Source organism: Hippoglossus stenolepis, chromosome 3, assembly GCF_022539355.2.
Source record: "Hippoglossus stenolepis isolate QCI-W04-F060 chromosome 3, HSTE1.2, whole genome shotgun sequence".
NCBI lineage: Eukaryota > Metazoa > Chordata > Actinopteri > Pleuronectiformes > Pleuronectidae > Hippoglossus > Hippoglossus stenolepis.
Genome location: NC_061485.1, coordinates 15535658 through 15555683, shown reverse-complemented (window position 1 = coordinate 15555683; position 20026 = coordinate 15535658). Strand labels below are relative to the sequence as shown.

Genomic DNA, 20026 nt, shown 5'->3' with positions numbered 1-20026 from the left:
AATCTCTCTAATAAACCAAGACGCCCTGTTGTCATGTGAAAACACGGTTTCCCTCGGTGCAGTTCCTGAGTCAAGTCAGGCAGTAGAATTTAATGAAAAGAACGGCTGGCTGCGGTTTCATCTCTGTGCTTACATGGTGTCAATGTTTCTTGAAATATTAAGGAATTCCTTCACAAAACTGTATGATGTCAAAACAAAGGCGAGCATTCCATTGATTTCTTTGGAAAATGTTTAATTCCTTCATTTCAAGGAACATTATCCCACAGGAAGACAGGATCCAATGCAAAGTAGAAAGAATTTATTAGGTCAGCTCATTCTAAACGGAAAATACCCTGAAAGCTCCCACCCATTTATCCATTATCTACACAGCTTATTTCACTGAGGGTCACGACTGGAGCAGGACCCACTCTCCGTTCTTCCTCACAGTCACCTGAATAAATAAGTTATTTGGTGGGTAGGAAATGAAAGGACTGCTGTGAATTTAGAGTGTAGGGTGCACCGCTCGGGAATCAAACCCAGGTCAGATGAATGGGAATCTTGCATGATAGCAGTACACCAGCAGCACCTTTATTGGTCAGCAAGAATGAATAGTGGGTCGACCACTCAAGAGTTCCCACTAGTAGCCAACAAATCGTAAGGCCAACACACAGAGACAAACCATTCACACCAAGGCTACATCCAAACTCCTACGTTTTATTTTGAAATGCATATTTTCTACTACGGATACGTTTTAGAGGTAGTTTGAAAACGCTGCTGGCCCTGTTTTAGTTTGAAAACTCCGGGGGCTGCATTTGAGTCTGGAAGGGAAGAAATGAAATGCTCCTAACAAACAAACAAACCATCAAATAAACAGGGGTGAAAACATAACTTCCTTGGTGGAGCGTTACATGTATGTTACAGTTCTTTGAACCCACAAACATGGATGCCCCACTTTCAGCTCGGCTGCTCTGGTATTCATGGTGGTGCAGCTATAGAATGTCACTGAGCATAAAGAAATGCTCCAAATGAGCCTTTGCTAACATGTGCCCTTAAAGTCTGCATTTTACAATAATGCAACTGTTTACATGCGTAGGAGATAAGCTATTATTCGAGGAATGCCTGTGTAAGCCAGCATGCACATGCTCAGTGAATGTAAGTGGTCACATGATGTACTTTTTCATACGTGTTAGCACGGACGGAAGGATGGAGAAAACCCACACGGACATGGGGAGAAGAAGACTTGAACTGCCATTCAAAGCAGGAATCTTCTTTCTTCTTCAAGCAGAAACATGAAAATAGCTTCCTATATGCTAGTCACTGCAAGTTATAACCGTAAAAAATACAGGCTAAGGGTGGATTTTACACGTATCTGAGCCATGGCAGTATAACACTGCAGGCCGATGAACTGCCGACTGAGCGGTGAAACCACAGCAGTGACACAGCCGGTGTTTCCACGCGGCTGAGGGTGTAATTTGGTCACCCAGACTCTCCTCGAGGATATACATGCAGGCTCTGTCTGCTGGGGAAGCAGCAAAGTTGTGCAAGCTGAACATTTTACTCCCCCTGTGATGTCGTGCCGCCTGGTCTCAGCCTCGAGCGGCGTGCTTCACTCTGTGGTTAACCATGGTCCCGGCACTCCCCTTTATCCAGGGGCCTCCCTCTGCCTCTAAGCACCGAGGGCTTAAAGCTCAGTTTTTAGAAGGAGCTCTGAACCAGCAGCTTGGGGACTGATACCACTTGGCTGCATCAGTCCTAACAAGAAAGGTTGTGCTGTTCCAGACATGCAGCTATATGTCCTCCTGTCTCCTTCTTTTGTTTGCTTCTTTGATTTTCTGTTACAGAGAAAAATGGTGCCAAATCAGGCAAGAGAAATGCCCCTTAACAAAAAAAGGGAACTCTGAACCACCAGCTGCAGCTCTGCATTTGACGGATGAGTTTGGAAAAATAGGTCACACACTGCAGAGTGGTGTGTGTGTGTGTGTGTGTGTGTGTGTGTGTGTGTGTGTGTGTGTGTGTGTGTGTGTGTGTGTGTGTGTGTGTGTGTGTGTGTGCGCGCGCCCTTCCCTCTGAGGAACCATGAGCAATTGGAGAATTATTCTCTAAGTATTCCCAGCTCTTCAGAGTGGCTTCATTCGTTGTGGTTTATTCAAAGTGAGGGACCCCTCTCTGTGGTTCTTTTCAATCTGTTAGTTAGGAGGAGGAGGAGGAGGAGGAGGAGGAGGAGGAGGGAGGAGGAGGAGGAGGAGGAGGAGGAGGAGGAGGATTGCTGTGAAAGTATACACAGTAAAAGTTTGGATTGTTGATCTTTATGGACAAGTCATGTGCATCATTATTTCTCTCCTAGCATGAAAAATATGGCCTCTGCTCTGATTTTCTACCACATGAAGAAATAGTGTTTATAAAACAGTTTGACATGAAAGAAGCCTTTACTGCTACCAAGAATGATTAACAGATGAGATGTTTTAAAGTTGATGAAAATATGAACATTTAAGATAAGTATCTTTAGTATAAATACCTCACCAAGGACCCCTCATGAAACCACATTTAAATCCGCCAGACCCAAATTTTTATTTTGGATTTTACAAACTTGTATCAGTCCCCTAAACGTGACTGATTGATTTCGTCAGGACTCATGATTTATTCTTCGAGAAATCAAGGAAAAGTAAAAAAAAAAAATCTGTCTCACAATGTTAAAGACAGTTAAAAAAATATCCTGGATCCATCCACTGATCCAGATCTGCAAATTGTATGGGTTCTTCCCTGGCCCATACCACCAAATTCCATGGTAATCCATCCAGAAGTTTTTGTGCAATGCTGCTTACAAAAAAAACCCCCCATCAAATAAACAGGGGTGAAAACAACCTCCTTGGCGGAGTGTTACATGTATGTAACAGTTCTTTGAACCCACAAACATGGATGCCCCACTTTAAGCTCGGCTGCTCTGGTTTCCGTGGTGGTGCAGCTATAGAATGTCACTGAGCATAAAGAAATGCTCTAAATGAGCCTCCTAATATGCAGTGTTGTGGAAAATGAATGAATATCACTGATTTATGGAATGAAAAGATGACTTTCGGTAGCCAGTTTCACTAGTTAACAGAATGGCACGCTGTTGTTCAAAAGCAAAGCATTCACTCTATTAAAGTATGAGCTCATTGAAAGTTGTTGACCTTTTATTTGTAAAAGAAAAATATTTGCATTTCATACGGGGCTTTTGGTTTCACTGTTGCAGGATTTGGAGAAAGACAAGGACTCCGAGTGCAGGTGGGATTTGTTTGAGCAACCTACCAAAAACACAACTGTTCTAATTAAGTGTGGGCAAGTTAGAGCTCTAATGTTGGTGCTTGATGAAGCATGTGATTATTGTGTGTGGCAGACCTACTGTGTGGTTCTATTTAGAGATGGAGCCATCTGCTTTTTTAGGGGGGGGTCATCTTCAGACAAAAAGGCTAATAGAGAAAAGAGGGAGTGAGACGGGAGCAGTTAAATATGAATTCGGTTAAACTTCTACAAACGAGGGCAGAAAGACACATTAATAATTCAAAGCTTTATGACCGATGACCTGGACAACCAGAGCATGTGTAGTGATCACTACTAAAATCCTTTTTTCTTGTGATCATTTGGACATTTTCATACGATTTATGAAAATGGTAATAGTTCTTTCTCTCTGAATGAAGAAAATGAATGAATCATTTAATTTCGATAATTTCGTTGCCACTGTAACGTTGTAATGGTACTACTGCTACCTTTTGTTCAAACATTATATCTTCCAAGTTGAATACTGCAAGAAATCCTATGATCCGCTTCTTTTTCATCTTCTATTGTTAAATGCCGTCTCAACTTCCTGCAAAAGGCCAAACTATCCAAAACAAGTGGTTCAGTGTTTTCCGAATGGAGACTACCTCTTTTGGTCAGACTACATTTTTGTCCATTGGTCTGAGGCACCTTTCAAACCTGTTATTTAGGTTCAGACTAAACTTGAAAGTCTGAAGGTCCGGACCAAACAAAGTAGGTGTGAAAGCGACATACGTCTGAGCAAAATATACAAAAAGATTCTGCATTAATCCAGTAACATTTCCAATCTGTGTCTTCATCAAATACTAAACTCATGGTGTTGTCATATTATTAAACTTCTCAGATATTGGAATCATAAGCTTGATTTGTTTTAAACCTACATTTACTGCAGACAACTGGGATCTAGTCCCAATGTATTCAAATGCAGTTTGTTCATAACAGTTCGTCAAAGTAAAGGTTTGTTGAGATAGGGAGGAATCTGCATGTGCATATGCATATAATGTCTATTCATGTAAAGGAGCAGAAGCGATCAGTGTTAAATCTCTGTCTGAGATAAAGAACCAACGTTAAATTTACTAGTCAGGTTCACTACTGCTGCTTCATTATTACGTACTGTATGTATGACATATGACCATAGACACTTTACATTCCTGACCTCAAGTCCATTAATCATTATAAGAGGCCTTCCCTTCCTCTGGACACCTGCTCTACAACATGATTTCTCCTGCGCTGTTCAGGAACAGGAACTGAAGGCACAGTGGACACTTGTCTCCTCACAGAGCAGGAAACCCTGTGAAAACAATAGAGGGATGTTGGATATCCCTGAACTTTGACTCGCACAGACAGAATCCTGTGGTGGCAGCTGTGTTAGAGCAGAGAACATGATGATGTGTCTACGAATGACTGCCGCTTGTGCAGGAAAATTAAGGTTTAGTATATCCGCCAGAGTCCTACAATATTTTGTGCATGAATAAAAAAGCTTCCATCTAGATTCTCATGCAAACCCCTGTTGAGCTTGTTATCGGTCATGTGCATTGGCTCTCACTATAAATGCCTCAGAACAACTGGGTAAGACCTCCACAGGCGAGTGCATTTGTTGGGACCATAGAGTACATGCACAGCAGTCGGTCTTTGGTCGAGCTAATTGTTAGCATCTGCATTGGAGATTTCCTCCGGCTGTGACGGCTGGCTTCCTGTTGGCTCAACGCACGATTGCATGTCATTAAAATAATTCACAGAGGCACATTTTCAATACTTTTTAAAAGATTATTGTACCTGTACGTATAATCTGGTTACAGGGTGTTTGTGGCGCTCAGAAAAGGATATTTATCATTTATTTATTTCACTTTGTGATTGTGTGAAAAAAAACTCTTAATGAGCAATGAGCTTGGTTCAGGCCATAAACTGACCATAAAGATGGGCAACATGAGAGCGCCATAAATATGAAACCAAAGCATCTCAATTTCCCCCTGGTGGCTGGCTGCCATATAGGTCATAAATCCGGCCTCCTCTATGTTAGTTGATAGGACACCTGAAATAAATTGTTCTCAAAGATGGTTTCTATCACACATGGTAGTTTTTAATCACACTGACGTTTGTTCAAATGTTCCATTTTTCAGGTAGGTTTAGTTTTAATTAGTTATAAGGTGATATAAAAATGGGGTGAAATGTTATGATTGACAGCTGAAACTGACTCACGATTGGTCGAGCATGTCTATCAGTGACCCTTGCTACTGCGGCTCCATCCCCAGATCACTACTGTTCAGACTCTGGCACCGAGACGGCAGTGTTTGTATCCAGGATATTATTCGCTTAATTTTAGGATAGTGAGAGGAGGTGACAACGTGTCGTTCATCTATATATAGAGTCTATGTTTTGCAGACTTTTGCAAGTTAACGAGCCCGGTATTTGTTCCTCCATTGTTCCAAACATCTGGATGTTTAAGTGTGCTGTTTTGGCTGTGGAGGTGATAATTTTGAGTGAACAAAAAGGGAACAAATACAGTGATTCTGTGAAGTGTAGGAGCAGAAAGCCAGCACCTATATTAAAACATTTAAGGGTTGACATGGAGGTAGCCTGCTATATTTCATAGAGAATTTGTTTACACTGTGGGTGTAGTGTGGAAATGAAAAGTACAAACTACTTCAGCACTTGTCATTAACTTCTCTGATATATGAATTTAAAAAATCCCAATTTGGACAATTGGTGGACAGGGATTCAATAATTACTGATCATCTTTTAAAAAAATATATAATTAAAAAATCCTATGCCTCCTTCTGGAGTCAATTCAGGACACCAGCTGTGATGCATTGGTGCAGCATATCACTGCAAGGTTGCTGTCCAGGAGGACCACGTGATGTCTTGACGCACTGAAAATTGGAGTGCAGTGAATGTGAGGGATGTTCTGCAGAGCATCCTGAGGGCAGCGGGGAGAGAAGCCCGGCTACACAGGGCAGCAGGATGCCTGAGGAGGAGCGGGGGAGATGGATGGTTTCACTGTGGGACAATAAATCTATAAGTATCAGCTCATATATAAAGTGGAGTTTGATGGTGAGTATTTCTTCCCTGCAGATAATTCCCGACATGTTAAGTGAATCATCCACTTTGTGCTTTAGTGTATTGGTGCAGTGAGTGTGGAGGAAAATCAAACGGATGTCCCTGTGTAATGCGGACAAATTAGAAAACATAACCAGCCACAAGGAGAAGGTATTAAACACTTTGAATTTGCTGTTGTTGGGCGTTCACATCACCAAGACACACACCCACCGGACAAAAGCAGCTCTGAGCTAACTTAATCCCAGCTCTGCAGTATGTGGTCTCTCCACTGCAGAGGCCAATTCACATGAAAAGCAAACACACAGATGCCGCCCTTATCCAGACCTCGATTCACTCTTTCTCTGTCCCACTCACAATGCAAGTTCCAGCTGTTGAAATAATCCCCCACTTCTCTTTTCTCTCTTTTTTTTAAATCCTCCAATTATTAAATACAATTTTGGATTCATCATGTCAGCGCAGGTTCTTCTCTGTCTTGTCTCTATCTCGCCTGCCCCCTCATTAACCCGGACTGCGTGTGTAGTCAAAGATAAGAATTAGGAGCTGAGGCCAATCAATGGCTGAGCAGATAGAAGCTGATGGAGCATCCCTACAGCAAGGTGTCAGCTGTCAGTCTCTGGGTCGTCCCTCACTCCTAATCCTCCCTCCTAATTATCCGCTGGTTTATCTGAGTTTTCACAGGATATTCTGTCAAACAGAAAAACAACGAATAAGTCTGACTTGCAGCTTTTGTGCTCCTCACTGGAAACAGATGCTATCTAGGCCCCAATCTTATAGAGCTTGATAATAAACAGCCAGCTCATGTTAGCCTCCCAAAGCTGCAATAAACCAAAACCCACACTGAAGGAAAACACTCATCCCATGATGACAATAAAATTCACATTCAACAGTCACTCCAAGAGGAAAATCATCCCAAATTTCCTCATCACTCTCTATTACATCGATTTACTCTCCGGTGCCGGAGTCCTCATCATGTCACCACGTTACATGAGCTTCAGGAAACTGGGCTCCAGCTGGAAACACGCCCTTTTCAGACTCTGACTGTCCATCCTCGGCTGTATCCAGGATCCAGCTCTGCAGGACTGAGGCTGAGAGGTGTCTCCATGGCAACATGGGCGTGCCCCAGTCCCTCGGGAGCAGCTTATTGGAGGAGAGGGGTAGTCTGATGGATGTGGAGAGGTGGCAGCAGTGAATGAGGTGGCATGTACGAGTCGTATGCGCTGAGACGTGGTAGAAATTTAACTGGGAAGCTGGTAAGCACGGTGCACCAGCATCTGATCAAAGCACTGAAACCAATTCTACCTTTTTAATTTTACCAAATAAATATAAAAATCAAGCTTTTATAAAATCAGAGTAAAGTTCAGTTGAAAAAAGACAGAAATGAATTAGAAATATGTCACCTGTGTTTTCTGCTTTTAGTCAGACCCTCTGGTGAGTCATAACCAAATGAGACACTTATTTTCAACAGTTACTTTAAGAGTTTCATCAGACGTTCAGTTATACCATAGTGCACAATACAGTAAACTGGGAACCACAGGGTGGCATGGTGGTGTAGTGTTTAGCAGTCACCTCGTGAAACGAAGGTTCCTGATTTGAATCCCAGCTTACCTGCAGCCTTTGTGTGTGTCTTAATGTTCTCCCTACATCTACCTATCTAATCATAGTCATCTCTGGCTAACTGAGAGGAGAGGTTTCAGCACAACTACTCAACCATTCTCTACCAAGGCAAAAAAGAATCAGTTTTCTTTATAGCTCAGTGTGAATATCATCACTTTGGTCAATTAACTTATTATTAAGACATGAAAAATACTTATTCAGACGGCACTGTCGCCTCACGGCAAGGTTCCCGGTTAGAATCCCATCTTGGCCACATCCTCTCTGTGTGGAGTTTGTATGTTCTCCCTGTGTCTGCGTGGGTTTCCTCCGGGTCATCTGGGATTCCTCCCACAGTCCAAGTTGGAGACTCTAAATTGCCTAAAGGTGTGAATGTGAGTGGGAATAGTTGTTTGTCTCTGCCCTGCAACATGCTCTCAACCTGTCCAGGGTTTACCTCGGCTCTCGCCCTATGTCAGCGGGATCGGCTCTCGTGACAATCAAATTAGTTAACTCTTTTTATTCACATTCAATGAAGTGTATTAGAAAAAATGCAAAACAATACCTGGTTCAACTTCTGTACTGTAAGGATTTGATACTTTTTACTATCGTTGGGTATTGCTCAGAAAAAATGTTAGGATGCTATTAGTCGTATATGTTGATACTCAAAACAATCAACCCTACAGTAAACTATTCATTAGCGTGCATATAGCAAGATACCTCAGTTTTGTGCTCTTAATAACTAATGAGCCTGTTCCACATATGGAGCTATTTCTACCATCAGTGGTGAATACGAGGGATTTGTGAGCTGCAAAGAGGAACTTTTTAATTATCTTAAGTCCATGGTGGGACTTCACTGGTAACAAAGTTAATCTAGCAGGTCCCTGGCCTGTTTTGTAAGAACTCAACTAATTACTTCATCAAATAGTAACTATTTCAAACTCTCACTGCAGAGTTATTTTTGCACAACTGCTCTATTTCCTCTGTTTCTAAGGTTACTTTCTCTTGACAGCAAGTGTTTTTAATCATCCTTGTATCAACTACTTCTGCATATCACCATGGAAACCTGTTGAGCAATAAAGCTATGTAAGGGCCAATTTTTCCTGTTACTTTTGATTTCTCAATTTTATAACAGTTTCATTTGCTTCACTTAGATTTTAGATCTGTGCTGGTAAAATAAAGTAAAAAAGCTTTAGGGGATTTTTAAAGATATGTTACAGTTAAGAATCGTTTGCGAATGAATGACAAAATACAAGGATATATTTAGCATTGATGTTATATTCCCACAAATACAGTTAGATGAAGGTCTTTGAACATGATAAAGGTAAAGGTCTTCATATTGGAAAGTACAATAGAAGAGATAGAGGACTGAATTTAATGATCAGGTTTCACGAATCAGATCAACCACTCTTTTTTTATATTCAGTTTAAGTTTAACAGCCCTGTAACTAGGTTCCAGTCCCCGAGCAAACAGCAGTGCATTACTGGACTTGTAATACAATCATAGCGTTGAAAGCTACACTTCTCCAGACAGCGCTGATTAAAATCCTTTCAGCACAAACAAGTAAATGAATTGAGAAGTGAAATCAAGCACTGACTGGCACCAAATAGCCAAGAAAATGAAGCTGTTTCTTCTATTCAAATTGACCTTTGTCTACTCAATCAATGCCCGAGCATGAACCAAAAAAACTATTCTGAGGTAACGATGATTTCAGCCTGGTAGGTCGGCCGTTTCATGAAAGGCCGATTATCTCTGGGAATCTTGCGAGAGGGACAGAACAAACTCTCACTTTATCGTGTGGCAGCTGCATTCATGATACTGAGCTTACAGAGACGAGACCAGAGTCTGCAAAGTTAAGATAACTCGAAGGAAACAAACTTTATACAATCTGAATCTAAACTTAATTGGACACAATGGCCACAAATAAAGACTGTTTTGTTAGGACAGAAATCTCATGCTCCCTCATGCATGCAGAGTCCACCAGCCATGGCGTACCAGACCTTCACTATAATGATTACAACAATATCAATGCAGTTGAGTCTGTGGAACTGTGACAGGAAACAGGAAACAAACTCTGATCTCAAGTGTCAAAGTCTAATGGCCCAACCTTCCTCCTCTGTCAGATAAGATAAGAAAAGATAAGATAATCCTTTATAGCACCAAGAGTCAAAAATAGGCATCAGTAAATAACATGTTAAACATATGTGTAAGGATAATAATACTTAAGTGTAAGGAGATATAAAAGAAATAAACATATACAGTGTAAAAAAAAGAAATATGTACAGTGAATGGATTGTACATGAACCAATGTATTGCACAGACAAAACCGAACACGCCCCAATTGGACAATCTTTTGCTTTTTTGCCAAGAGTTAGAGTTAGAGACGATACAGTGCACCCTCATGTTTGTGTATTGTATTAATACACTGTCAGTAACCAGATAAGTTAGTGTAGCATGACGACTGGTTACAGGGCGAAACAGCAAGCAAGAAATACATACTCAAATTTGTCCCCATTTCCAGTCTTAATGCTAAGCTAAGCTAACCAGCTGCAGAGCATACTTAGCATACGTATATGCGAGTGGCATCAATCTGTACATCTAATGCCCGGCAGAAGCGAACAAGTGTATAAAAATGTCCAACTTCTACTTTAGGACATTATATTGTATGAAATTGTGCAATCTTAAATGATTCAGCTGCAGTAAACAAGCTGTTTGTTTGACAAGTCAATGCTTCGCCACAAACCAACAAACCAAGCTTGAATGACGCCCAGAAATGATTGGAACACACATAAACAAGCTGTGCCACTAAAGATTATTCTGCCTCGTGGATGGGTTTTTTTTTCTCCTTGCAAATGTTCTTCCAGTAAGCAGAAGGTTTGCCAAAAAAGCTGGCAGCTGGAGGATCGTCAGCTGCTGAGTCAGCAGAACCATTTCTTCAACTCCCAACATGTCTGTTTCAGCACAGGCGGCGTCATGCAGCCCAGCAAGGTATTAACAGGTAATTAACCAAATAAGGCCACAATGGTAACAATCTCCGACCTTAACACAGAGTTCAGCTGAGCAAGACTTTCAGTTTGAGTTGGCATCACAAACTGAAGGTGTCTGACAAAAAGGTCCACAGGTTGTGTTCAATCTTCCTTATTGCTTCGCTTTCAAACACAATTAATCCCATGATCAGTTTTCAGCATTTAACTCCGTCAGCAGGGAAGCTGTCTGTAGCCTGGAGCAGCAGCAAACTGAGACACACCTACAGTGTCTCACATCATGTTCATCAGCGTTTGGGCAAACCGACACAAACACTGTTGAGGGTAATTTAACGGATGAGAAGGGTGGTTTGAGACCACAGTGAGTAACTGCTGGGATCAAATACAACAAACGATGTTAGTTAATATGTACTGTATATCATAAAGCTGAAAAGAATATAAGGGATTTGACTTAAGATGAGTGATCATGTAGGACTAAACACTGAGATGACTCAAAACTTGCCTTTCAATTGTGAATCCCTTAGCTTCACACTCACAAACGATAAATTCACACCTCATGCAGCATCGCGTGCACAGTGATGGACACACCTCCTACAGCTAGTTTCTTTTTTAGATTACTTTCATCTGTGCATTAGAGCTGCTGGGGAGGTCAAGCTTGTTTGTGTTTGGTCTGACAGAAATGAACCAGCTGAGACTAGTCACATACAAAAAACAGAAACATTAACCAAGGGATTGTAAAAAAAAACATGCTTCCTTTTCAGTGTGTGTGTGTGTGTGTGTGTGTGTGTGTGTGTGTGTGTGTGTGTGTGTGTGTGTGTGTGTGTGTGTGTGTGTGTGTGTGTGTGTGTGTGTGTGTGTGTGTGTGTGTGTGTGTGTGTGTGTGTGTGTGTGTGTGTGTGTGTGTGTGTGTGTGTCTGCATTAATCTCCCTGATCAGAGCAGTTCTTTGCAGCCTGGAGGAATAACAACTCTTTCAGTCTTGTGTAATTTTCATCAAATCAGAACTGTCCTTCCTCTTAACAACACAGCTCATTGACGTGTCGTGTCTGTCTGTCTGTCTGTCTGTCTGTCTGTCTGTCTGTCTGTCTGTCTGTCTGTCTGTCTGTCTGTAATGGTGTCATTGTGGGCAATGACTTGTGTCACTGTCTGAGTTCTCAATGGTTACGTCTAGGACATGACAACCATTACAGGCCATAAGCGTTTTGTAAAATCTCAATAAAACAAAAACTAGAATTGCCGCCCTGCAGCTGTGTTCCTCCTCCAACCAGTGCAGTTTCAGTTTACATAACTTTTACAGACTTGTGCACCTTGACCTTTGACCTTCAAAATCGAATTGCTCATCTTTGAATCCAAATGAACCCATGTACCAAATTTGAAGAAATTCCCTCAAGGTCTTCTTGAGATGGTCACAAGAAGGAGACAGACGGACGTACCAAAGTATGGACGGATGAACAGACAAACTATAAGCATAATGCCTCAGCCACCTGTGCGGAGGCATTATGAAAAAAATCACATCGGTGGCTTTGAACATAACATATCCAACTGAGCCAACAAATTAATGACTGTCTGCAAAATACTGCAGGAAGCTGAGAGTGGGGTAAAACAGTGCTGCACTCAAAGTAGAACGAATTAGTGATTCATTGCAGAGGTTGGATTCAGGGAACTCAGCCAACAGAACCGGATGTCTCTGAAGTCAAAGTAAAGTAAAGACCAATTTGACAAAAAAAGAGCCATTATAAAGACAACGGAGTCTTGACATGTAGCTATCTCTCAATAACCTGGTCTTCTAAAGCCTCCAGTTATGTGTGTGGCATGTGCTGAATGTTTGATTCATCATTATCCCGCAGATGGAGAAGCTGTTTCTTGACCTCAGAAGCTCCATTGTAAATGTCACACAGGTGCTGATGGTTGAGCCCGTGAACAACATTTCACAGGCTGCCTATAAAACTGGCGAGCAGGAGGAGGCCGAGCTGCGGACCAGCGACCACATGGTGGTTAGCAACAAAACAGCATCCGAGCCCCTGAGTCAGTCAGTGTGAACACGCTCTATTGACATGCTAATGCAAGATCTGCCAGCTGAACGGCCTGAATACAGTGAACACCATCGTCCGGGGTCCTTCAGAGACCAAGGCTTTGGCAGCGAGCCTCGAGGGTTGTTGAGAATTCATTAGTGACAGAGGGTTAAGATTCTACACAGTTACAGAGGATTTATATCTTATGTTAAAGGGGACATAGCATGCCCATTTTACCACAAGTTGATATGGTTCCTTGGGGTCTTAATGAAATGTCTGTAACATACTTTGGTCAAAATACCACAAGGATCATATAAAACAGCACCCTTTTTACCCTGTATAAAACAGCCCTCCACAGAGCGACCTGTTTTGACTGCCTGTTCCTTTAAATGCTAATGAGCCAGCTCCCCCCTCCCCCCTCTCCCCCCATGATTTTAAACGATATAAATTACATATTTTATATGATATAAATTATCAAATATGCATCCCATACTTTGTATTCCCCTTGTTGTCCTGGAGTTTTAATTTTCCCAATCACATAATTAAATGTCCCCCTCTGCCCATCCACTACAAGCACACAAGCAGACAGACAGAGAGAGAAAGAGAGGTGGGGGGCTATGAAGACCATCATTTACCCCCGAACCCCGACATTCAACGGGTACAACAACAAGCGGAGAAAGCAGAATCGCGGGCTGACCTTATATATACAGTCTATGGGGCTGACCAGCGGAGAAATGCACGTCCCGTGTGAACAGCCAGGCGGCTGCGTGCTGGAGAACGGCGCTGCGCTGCCTCGCAGCGGCACTTCCGGCCCGGTGTACCCCGCGTAACTACTGTAACCCGGCGGAACTACTGTAACCCGGCGGAACTACTGTACCCCGCATACAGTAGAGCTGAACACTGTGGAAGTCTTCCACACAGCTGGCAGTGTGGAAGACCGCTGTGGGGCAGCGCAGCGCCGTTCTCCAGCGCGCAGCCGCCTGGCTGTTCACACGGGACGAGCATTTCTCCGCGCTGGTCAGCCCCATAGACTGTACATATAAGGTCAGCCCGCGATTCTGCTTTCTCCGCTTGTTGTTGTACCCGTTGAATGTCGGGGTTCGGGGTTACAGTAGCGCTGAACACTGCGAAGTCCTCCACACTGTTGGCTGTGTGGCGCTGACACAAATTCCAGCTCACGCACGGGAGAGCGAGCGGTCGCTCCCGAGCAGCTGCTGCAGCCTCCCAGTCCCAACGATCCAGACAAATGCCACATGTGAGTGAATCGCGGGCTGACCAGCGGAGAAATGCTCGTCCCTGTGAACAGCCCGGCGCGTGCTTGGGAACGGCGCTGCGCTGCCTCGCAGCCTCCGTGTAAACCCGAAGTAACGAGTGTGGGGGACGGGACGGACGGGGGAGGGGGCCAAGACCATGTAGGGAGACTTCCAGTGTATTGTTACGACACAATACCCAGGAAGCGCAATCGAGTCGCTCAAGCATGACGTTTCTGACTTAGAGGAACTATAACAAAACGCGCGAGTGTTTTTTCCCCAGAGTTTTTGGGTTGGTAGACATGCCAGATACCCACATTAACCTGTAGAAGCACTAACAAAGTGGAATTTGCATGCTATGTCCCCTTTAAGAGGAACTCTCACACATTAAAAAAAAGGTACTGGTTTTATTTTCTTCTCCTTTGTTGTTAAACTGCTGCAGATTTGTTTTTCGGGTCACCCATCTATTAGCCCTCATACATAATAAAACAAACGTGCGATCTTGTTATGACCCAATCGATGACACACTGAGGGTTAGGCCCCTTCTCCCGTGTACACATTAACTGTAGCAAGCAATAACTCAAGAGGAAGACAGGTGCAATTTCCAATCTGAATTTCATTACACTTCCCTCGCTGCCTGATTCAAGTCACAACATTGCATTGTTGTCAGGTGGTGGATTCGGGGGCCGAGGCCTCTGTGTCTGTGCAACACAGCAGCTTTATGAATGGAAAAACAAGCAGCTTTCTCCATAAATGAAGATCCATCCTCCTCGCGCAGTTCAGGGGCTCTGTCTAATGCAAAGAGGCAGCCGACCGGGCCCTGATCTGTGAGACGAGAGCTATTCCCCCCCATGACACAGATATACACTAAATAAAACAAGCCTGGATTACCAAAATGGACTAGAATGGGCTAGAGAGGACACATTTGCGTGCTGATTTTGTTCCCACAATGACGAGCTTGACAAGAGCAACGTTATCGCGAAAAGTGATAAAAAATCAATCGGCTGATACACTTTCCACACAAAGAGGAATTTGTCTGTAGATCAATCCTACACATCCAAATCTTCACACTGTTGAGTATCCCGCGGTCCAGGCTCGTACATGACTGGAGGGATGATCAGATAGACGCCTGAGGCCGAACATTAGCGAAGCCACTGACATGTAAAAGGTCCAAGGTCTTGATCCTATAACCACCGGGTCCACTTAGAGAGTCCTGCTGCTAACAACCAGTGCACTCTTTCATTTACACCAGGTTTTTATATAACACAAACACAGCGGAGCTAAATGTCACTTTAAGTTTCTTGAGGATGTTTATTTGGGTGGTCTGTATGTGGTGGGTCGTTCCTGAAAAGCTGACTTCAGGAACAATAAATAGGCTTTATGTTATTTCCCATCTATCACCTATGTCCTATTTGCAATTGAACTGTCTCCACAGCACATTAATGCCTAAAGCATTAATATGTGCATCCCATCAAACAATGAATCCACTACTCAAAGAGAGGCAGCAGAGTGTGATCAGGTCTGTGCACTAAAGCCGGATCCACCTGGTCAAAACAAACCATTTAAAAAAAAACTAGATCACCGTACATCCACACATTGAGCGCACAGTATGCAATCTATTCCTGAGTATATGTTCATCATTAAGAACAACACTGATCTCAGTAAAGCCACGTACAGGCCCCGAAATGTGAAAGAACGAGGTGCCATAGAATGACACCACACATCCCTCCATCCATCCTGCACTGATTTCAACACAGGGATCATTTTACCCAGCAACAAAGAGCCCGAGTCCTATAACCACATTATGACAGATCAACATTCAGCACACATAAATCTCTCTCTCTCTCTCTTTCTCTCTCTCTCTCTGCGGGGCTGTTCCTGCATTAGTGAAAGAAACATTTGCACAAGAGAGACAAAATAAAAAAACAGGGTTCACTCCTGACACTGTGCTCTTGTCACGGTTTAGCTGTCATGTGTCAGTGCTGCACATACAGTACATACACAGTGCATCCCATAGAGGGGTGGAGGCTGTGTATTATAGGGATAAAGGGGGAAAGCAAAAAGCATGCAGAACCCTGGCTCTTGGTCAGTACGCAGGGACAGTACCTCTGCAGAGACAATACACACACACACACACACACGCACACGCACACACGCACACACACACGACACACACACACACACACACACACACACACACACACACACACACACACCTTTCACTTGGGTCTCATAGTCCGCTATGATCTCCTTATCCTTCTTGAATTTCGTGGACATGTTTCCTCTCCGGGTGTCAGGGTGAGACCTCCTGTGAGTCGAGGACGCTCCCGGGTCTGTGGTGATGGTCCCTCGGCTTGTTCGTGAGGCTGCAGCCCCCTCGTCCCTCGGCTTCTCCTGCGTTCCTCTCCTCCTCTACGCGCCGCGCATCGAGGGAGGACGGAACAAAAGCGTTTGAAAGGTTTACTTTGCAATCGGGGGAAAATCAGTGCAGGAGTCCGCGGTGCGATCTGGCATTATTCTCCTCTTTTCCTCCTGCAAGGCGCTTTTTCCCTCTTCCTCCTCCTCCTCCTCCTCCTCCTGGTACCAGTCAACTCAAAAGGATTCAGCAGGGGGGGGAACAAATCACACAAAAGACACGAGCGAGCTGAAAACTGCGATAAGAGCCTGATGAGGAGAGAGAGAGGTTCAAGGTTCCGGTCAGACTGAAGCGTCCCCGTGGTTTGTGGGATGAAGACGTGAAGGTGGAGCAGCGAGGACGCACACGTCCGTCCGTCTCGGCTCTGACAAATTGCGCTGCAGGGAAACAGGAACTTAGGAGACGGTCACGTGAGCCTCCTCATATTGTTAACCCCCCCCTTCCCTACCCCTGACACCCCCACCCCCCCTTACACGCACACGCATATGCACCCTCACGCGCACACGGTGGTTATAATCTAATATAATTTAATTCGACTCCATTGTGGCTGAAGCCTCTCTGGTCATATTTTCGCATGCACACATTGGAAAACACATATAAAGGCATAACCATAAGTAATGTGATATGAACAATGTTGAAGTTGGGATTGTCTTGATCTTTTTAGGTCATGTCCACTTTGTTTCTCTCCAGTATGGTCTCTGCTCGGATTTGTTCTACCAAGTGAAGCCATGAAGCATGGAACAGATGGAACAGATGATACTAAAACAAATTTAACAAACCTGAACAGCTTTCAAGAATCAGTGCCGGCTCAAACCACAAATAGATCAAATGTTGTAAAGCTGATAAAAAAGATTTGCATTGGATATAATTCGACTATACTATATATATAATATATATCTTTAGTATATTGAAACTAGAATGGCACTTGAGTGTACACGCCCAACAGTCCTCTTATGAAACCACATTTAAATTCACTAGATCCAGATTTTTATTTTGGATGTGCACCAAATTGCACACACTCATACATTTCAGTTTTTCCAAATGTGTCAGATTGTTTTCATCAAGATTTATGAATTATTTTCTGAGAACTCTGTTTTTAAAAAATCGCCCTCTCTCTCCTGCATCTGCCCCCCTAAACTGGATCAACACCAACATTTTAAAGGATTCTTTTCTGACCCACACCGCATCCTTCCCCCAAGTTTCGCGGTTATCCATTCAGTAGTTCTTGCGTAATCCTGATTTTTTTTAAAAACACACAGACAAAAATATAACCTCCAGGGGTAATTTAAATATGTGAGAACACGCCTAGAAGGATTTGACGAAATCTCTTTTGATTCCATTGCTCATACTTTTATTAGAGTCGCATTACAAATGACTTTGGGGGCCCCAGGTAAAAAGGGACCTGGGAGGGGCCTGCACAATTGTTTGTGCTGTGGACTCACATCATCGACTGTTCTTTTGGGGGGGGGGCTCTAAGTTCAGGGCCCAGGTCAATCTGCCTGCTTTGCCTTCCCTGTTGCAACGTCCCTGGTTAAAGTTTATATTTTCGTTTGTTTGTTTGTCTGTCTATTAATTAAGTGGATCTGTATATATATTTTCAGAGTGTGTGTCATTTGGTGAGATCCAAATAAAAATCAGATAAAAATCTAGTGAATTTAAATGTGGTTTGATCAGGGGGACTGTTGGGCCTTGGCGGAGGTATGCATTCTCCGAGTGCCATTCCAGTTGGAGGATGTGGCACATATCACAGCAGAGGTCGTCAGGGATCGTCTCTGACGTGCTGCTCCGTCACACACGCAGAGCAGAGACCACGTGAAGTGAGCGAGGAGCCTGGTGGTTACAGTAAATGTGCTCAGGCATGACCCACCAGCACCAACACCACCTCTCATGCTGATGTTTGAAGTTCAGGCTGATCTTGGAGGCAGTGCCGTGCTGGCTGAACACACACACGAGCCACTGTCTTTTAAAAGGTAAATTGCATCTGCGACACCCTCCGGTTGTGCACACCGTTGCGTCTTCACATTCCTTGTTGCATCCATTGTTTACTTCACTGCTTCTCCTCTGTTGGCAGAGCTGATGCTGATAATTAAAGACTGATGTGATGGTGAGAGTGTCATCAGTGACAGAAATGTCCCACGCCTGGAGGCAAGAATAAATGAAACACAAGTGAAAAATGATTTCGCCATGCAAATAGGTCATAAATATTTTAAACATGGCTGAATTCAATAAAGAGCCCATGCATAATAATCCCTGATAATGATGCTGCCATGGTCTCTGAGGAAAGTTGTGCTGTGCCTTTTGTAACAACGCTCTCTTTACTTGGTAAACACAGTATGTGAATTCCTTTCATGAAGAGAAGCAGCTTTTTCAGAGGCGTGTGATGACAGGGACTGAGTGTGTTTCCTGACGCATATACTGTCATTTCAGTGTGTCGCTGTGTTTTTAACAGTCCAGGGAAGTCGGGTTTGTTGTTTGTCCCTGAAGTTATTCTCAGTTCAGAAGGGAACAGGCTGTTGACTCACAATGACGGGGCACAAACCTGCCCACAGACACACTGTAGATGCACTGTAAAGCTCATTTCCATCTGCAGCACACAGGCTGTTTCAAGCTGACAGGCAGGGAGGTGTTTTTTCACTTAAGATGTACAATGTGCCACATTTGAAAATATCTATTTATAAGGATATTTATGACAAAAATGAACAACCTTTGGGAGAAAAATCGCAAGACTTTAACTTGCTTTATTATACATGCATCTATTATCAATACCGTGCACCCTCTGAAAGTCAAAACGGTAGCTGGAGCCATTACATGCTGAATCAAATCTGGTTCAAAACCTCTATTGAATCTATCTATCTATCTATCTATCTATCTATCTATCTATCTCCTCCTATCGCCTCATATGTGTCACCTCCGTGTCTGAGGAGTGAAACCATCTAAGAGCAGACAACTAGTGACACATCAGACCTGAGCTGCTTTTGTTTGTGTTTATCACAGAGAGGTCAGCAGAGGTAACCCTCTATAGTCCATGTATTCCTCCCACGTCCCTCTGTTGCTCATCCCTCTCTTCTCTCTCATCAGGTGTCTCGGGGGTGGGGGAGGACCTGGCAAACTGTGACTTCACTGTTTTTCTGGCACAAAGATCCATTGTAGGATCGTTTTACTATTTCTTTCTTTAGAACAAGGGTGAGAAACTGCTCACGTCTCCATATCAAACATTTGAACAAACTCCCCATTGGAACACGGTCTGGGCTTTAATGCCATCATAGATCGTTTGTATAAAGTTTAACCCCAAAAAGGTTTTGGCACATAAAAATGTCTTTGTGACTCTTGGTATATGCAGCAACCTTAGCTTTTTGCATTGTGTATGTTAAGTCCACAGTAAAATTTGTTATAACTATATGTGTAACGATCCTCAGTAAATGTTTTGAGTCTGGCCCTTTACTAATAT

General features: G+C 43.3%; 1 protein-coding gene across 3 annotated transcripts in view; it reads right to left on the bottom strand.

The window, feature by feature from the left end:
- Nucleotides 1-16967, bottom strand: part of srgap3 (SLIT-ROBO Rho GTPase activating protein 3) — a 61826-nt gene extending 44859 nt beyond the window's left edge. For all 3 annotated transcript variants that reach the window (XR_004695099.1, XM_035152649.2, XM_035152650.2), the window contains exon 1: nucleotides 16379-16967. Coding sequence is in view for 2 of the 3 variants with exons in the window: in XM_035152649.2 (XP_035008540.1) it covers nucleotides 16379-16439 (61 nt within the window). In the remaining variant the exon portion in view is untranslated. The remainder of the gene's footprint in view (nucleotides 1-16378) is intronic.
- Between the last annotated feature and the right edge of the window lie 3059 nt (nucleotides 16968-20026).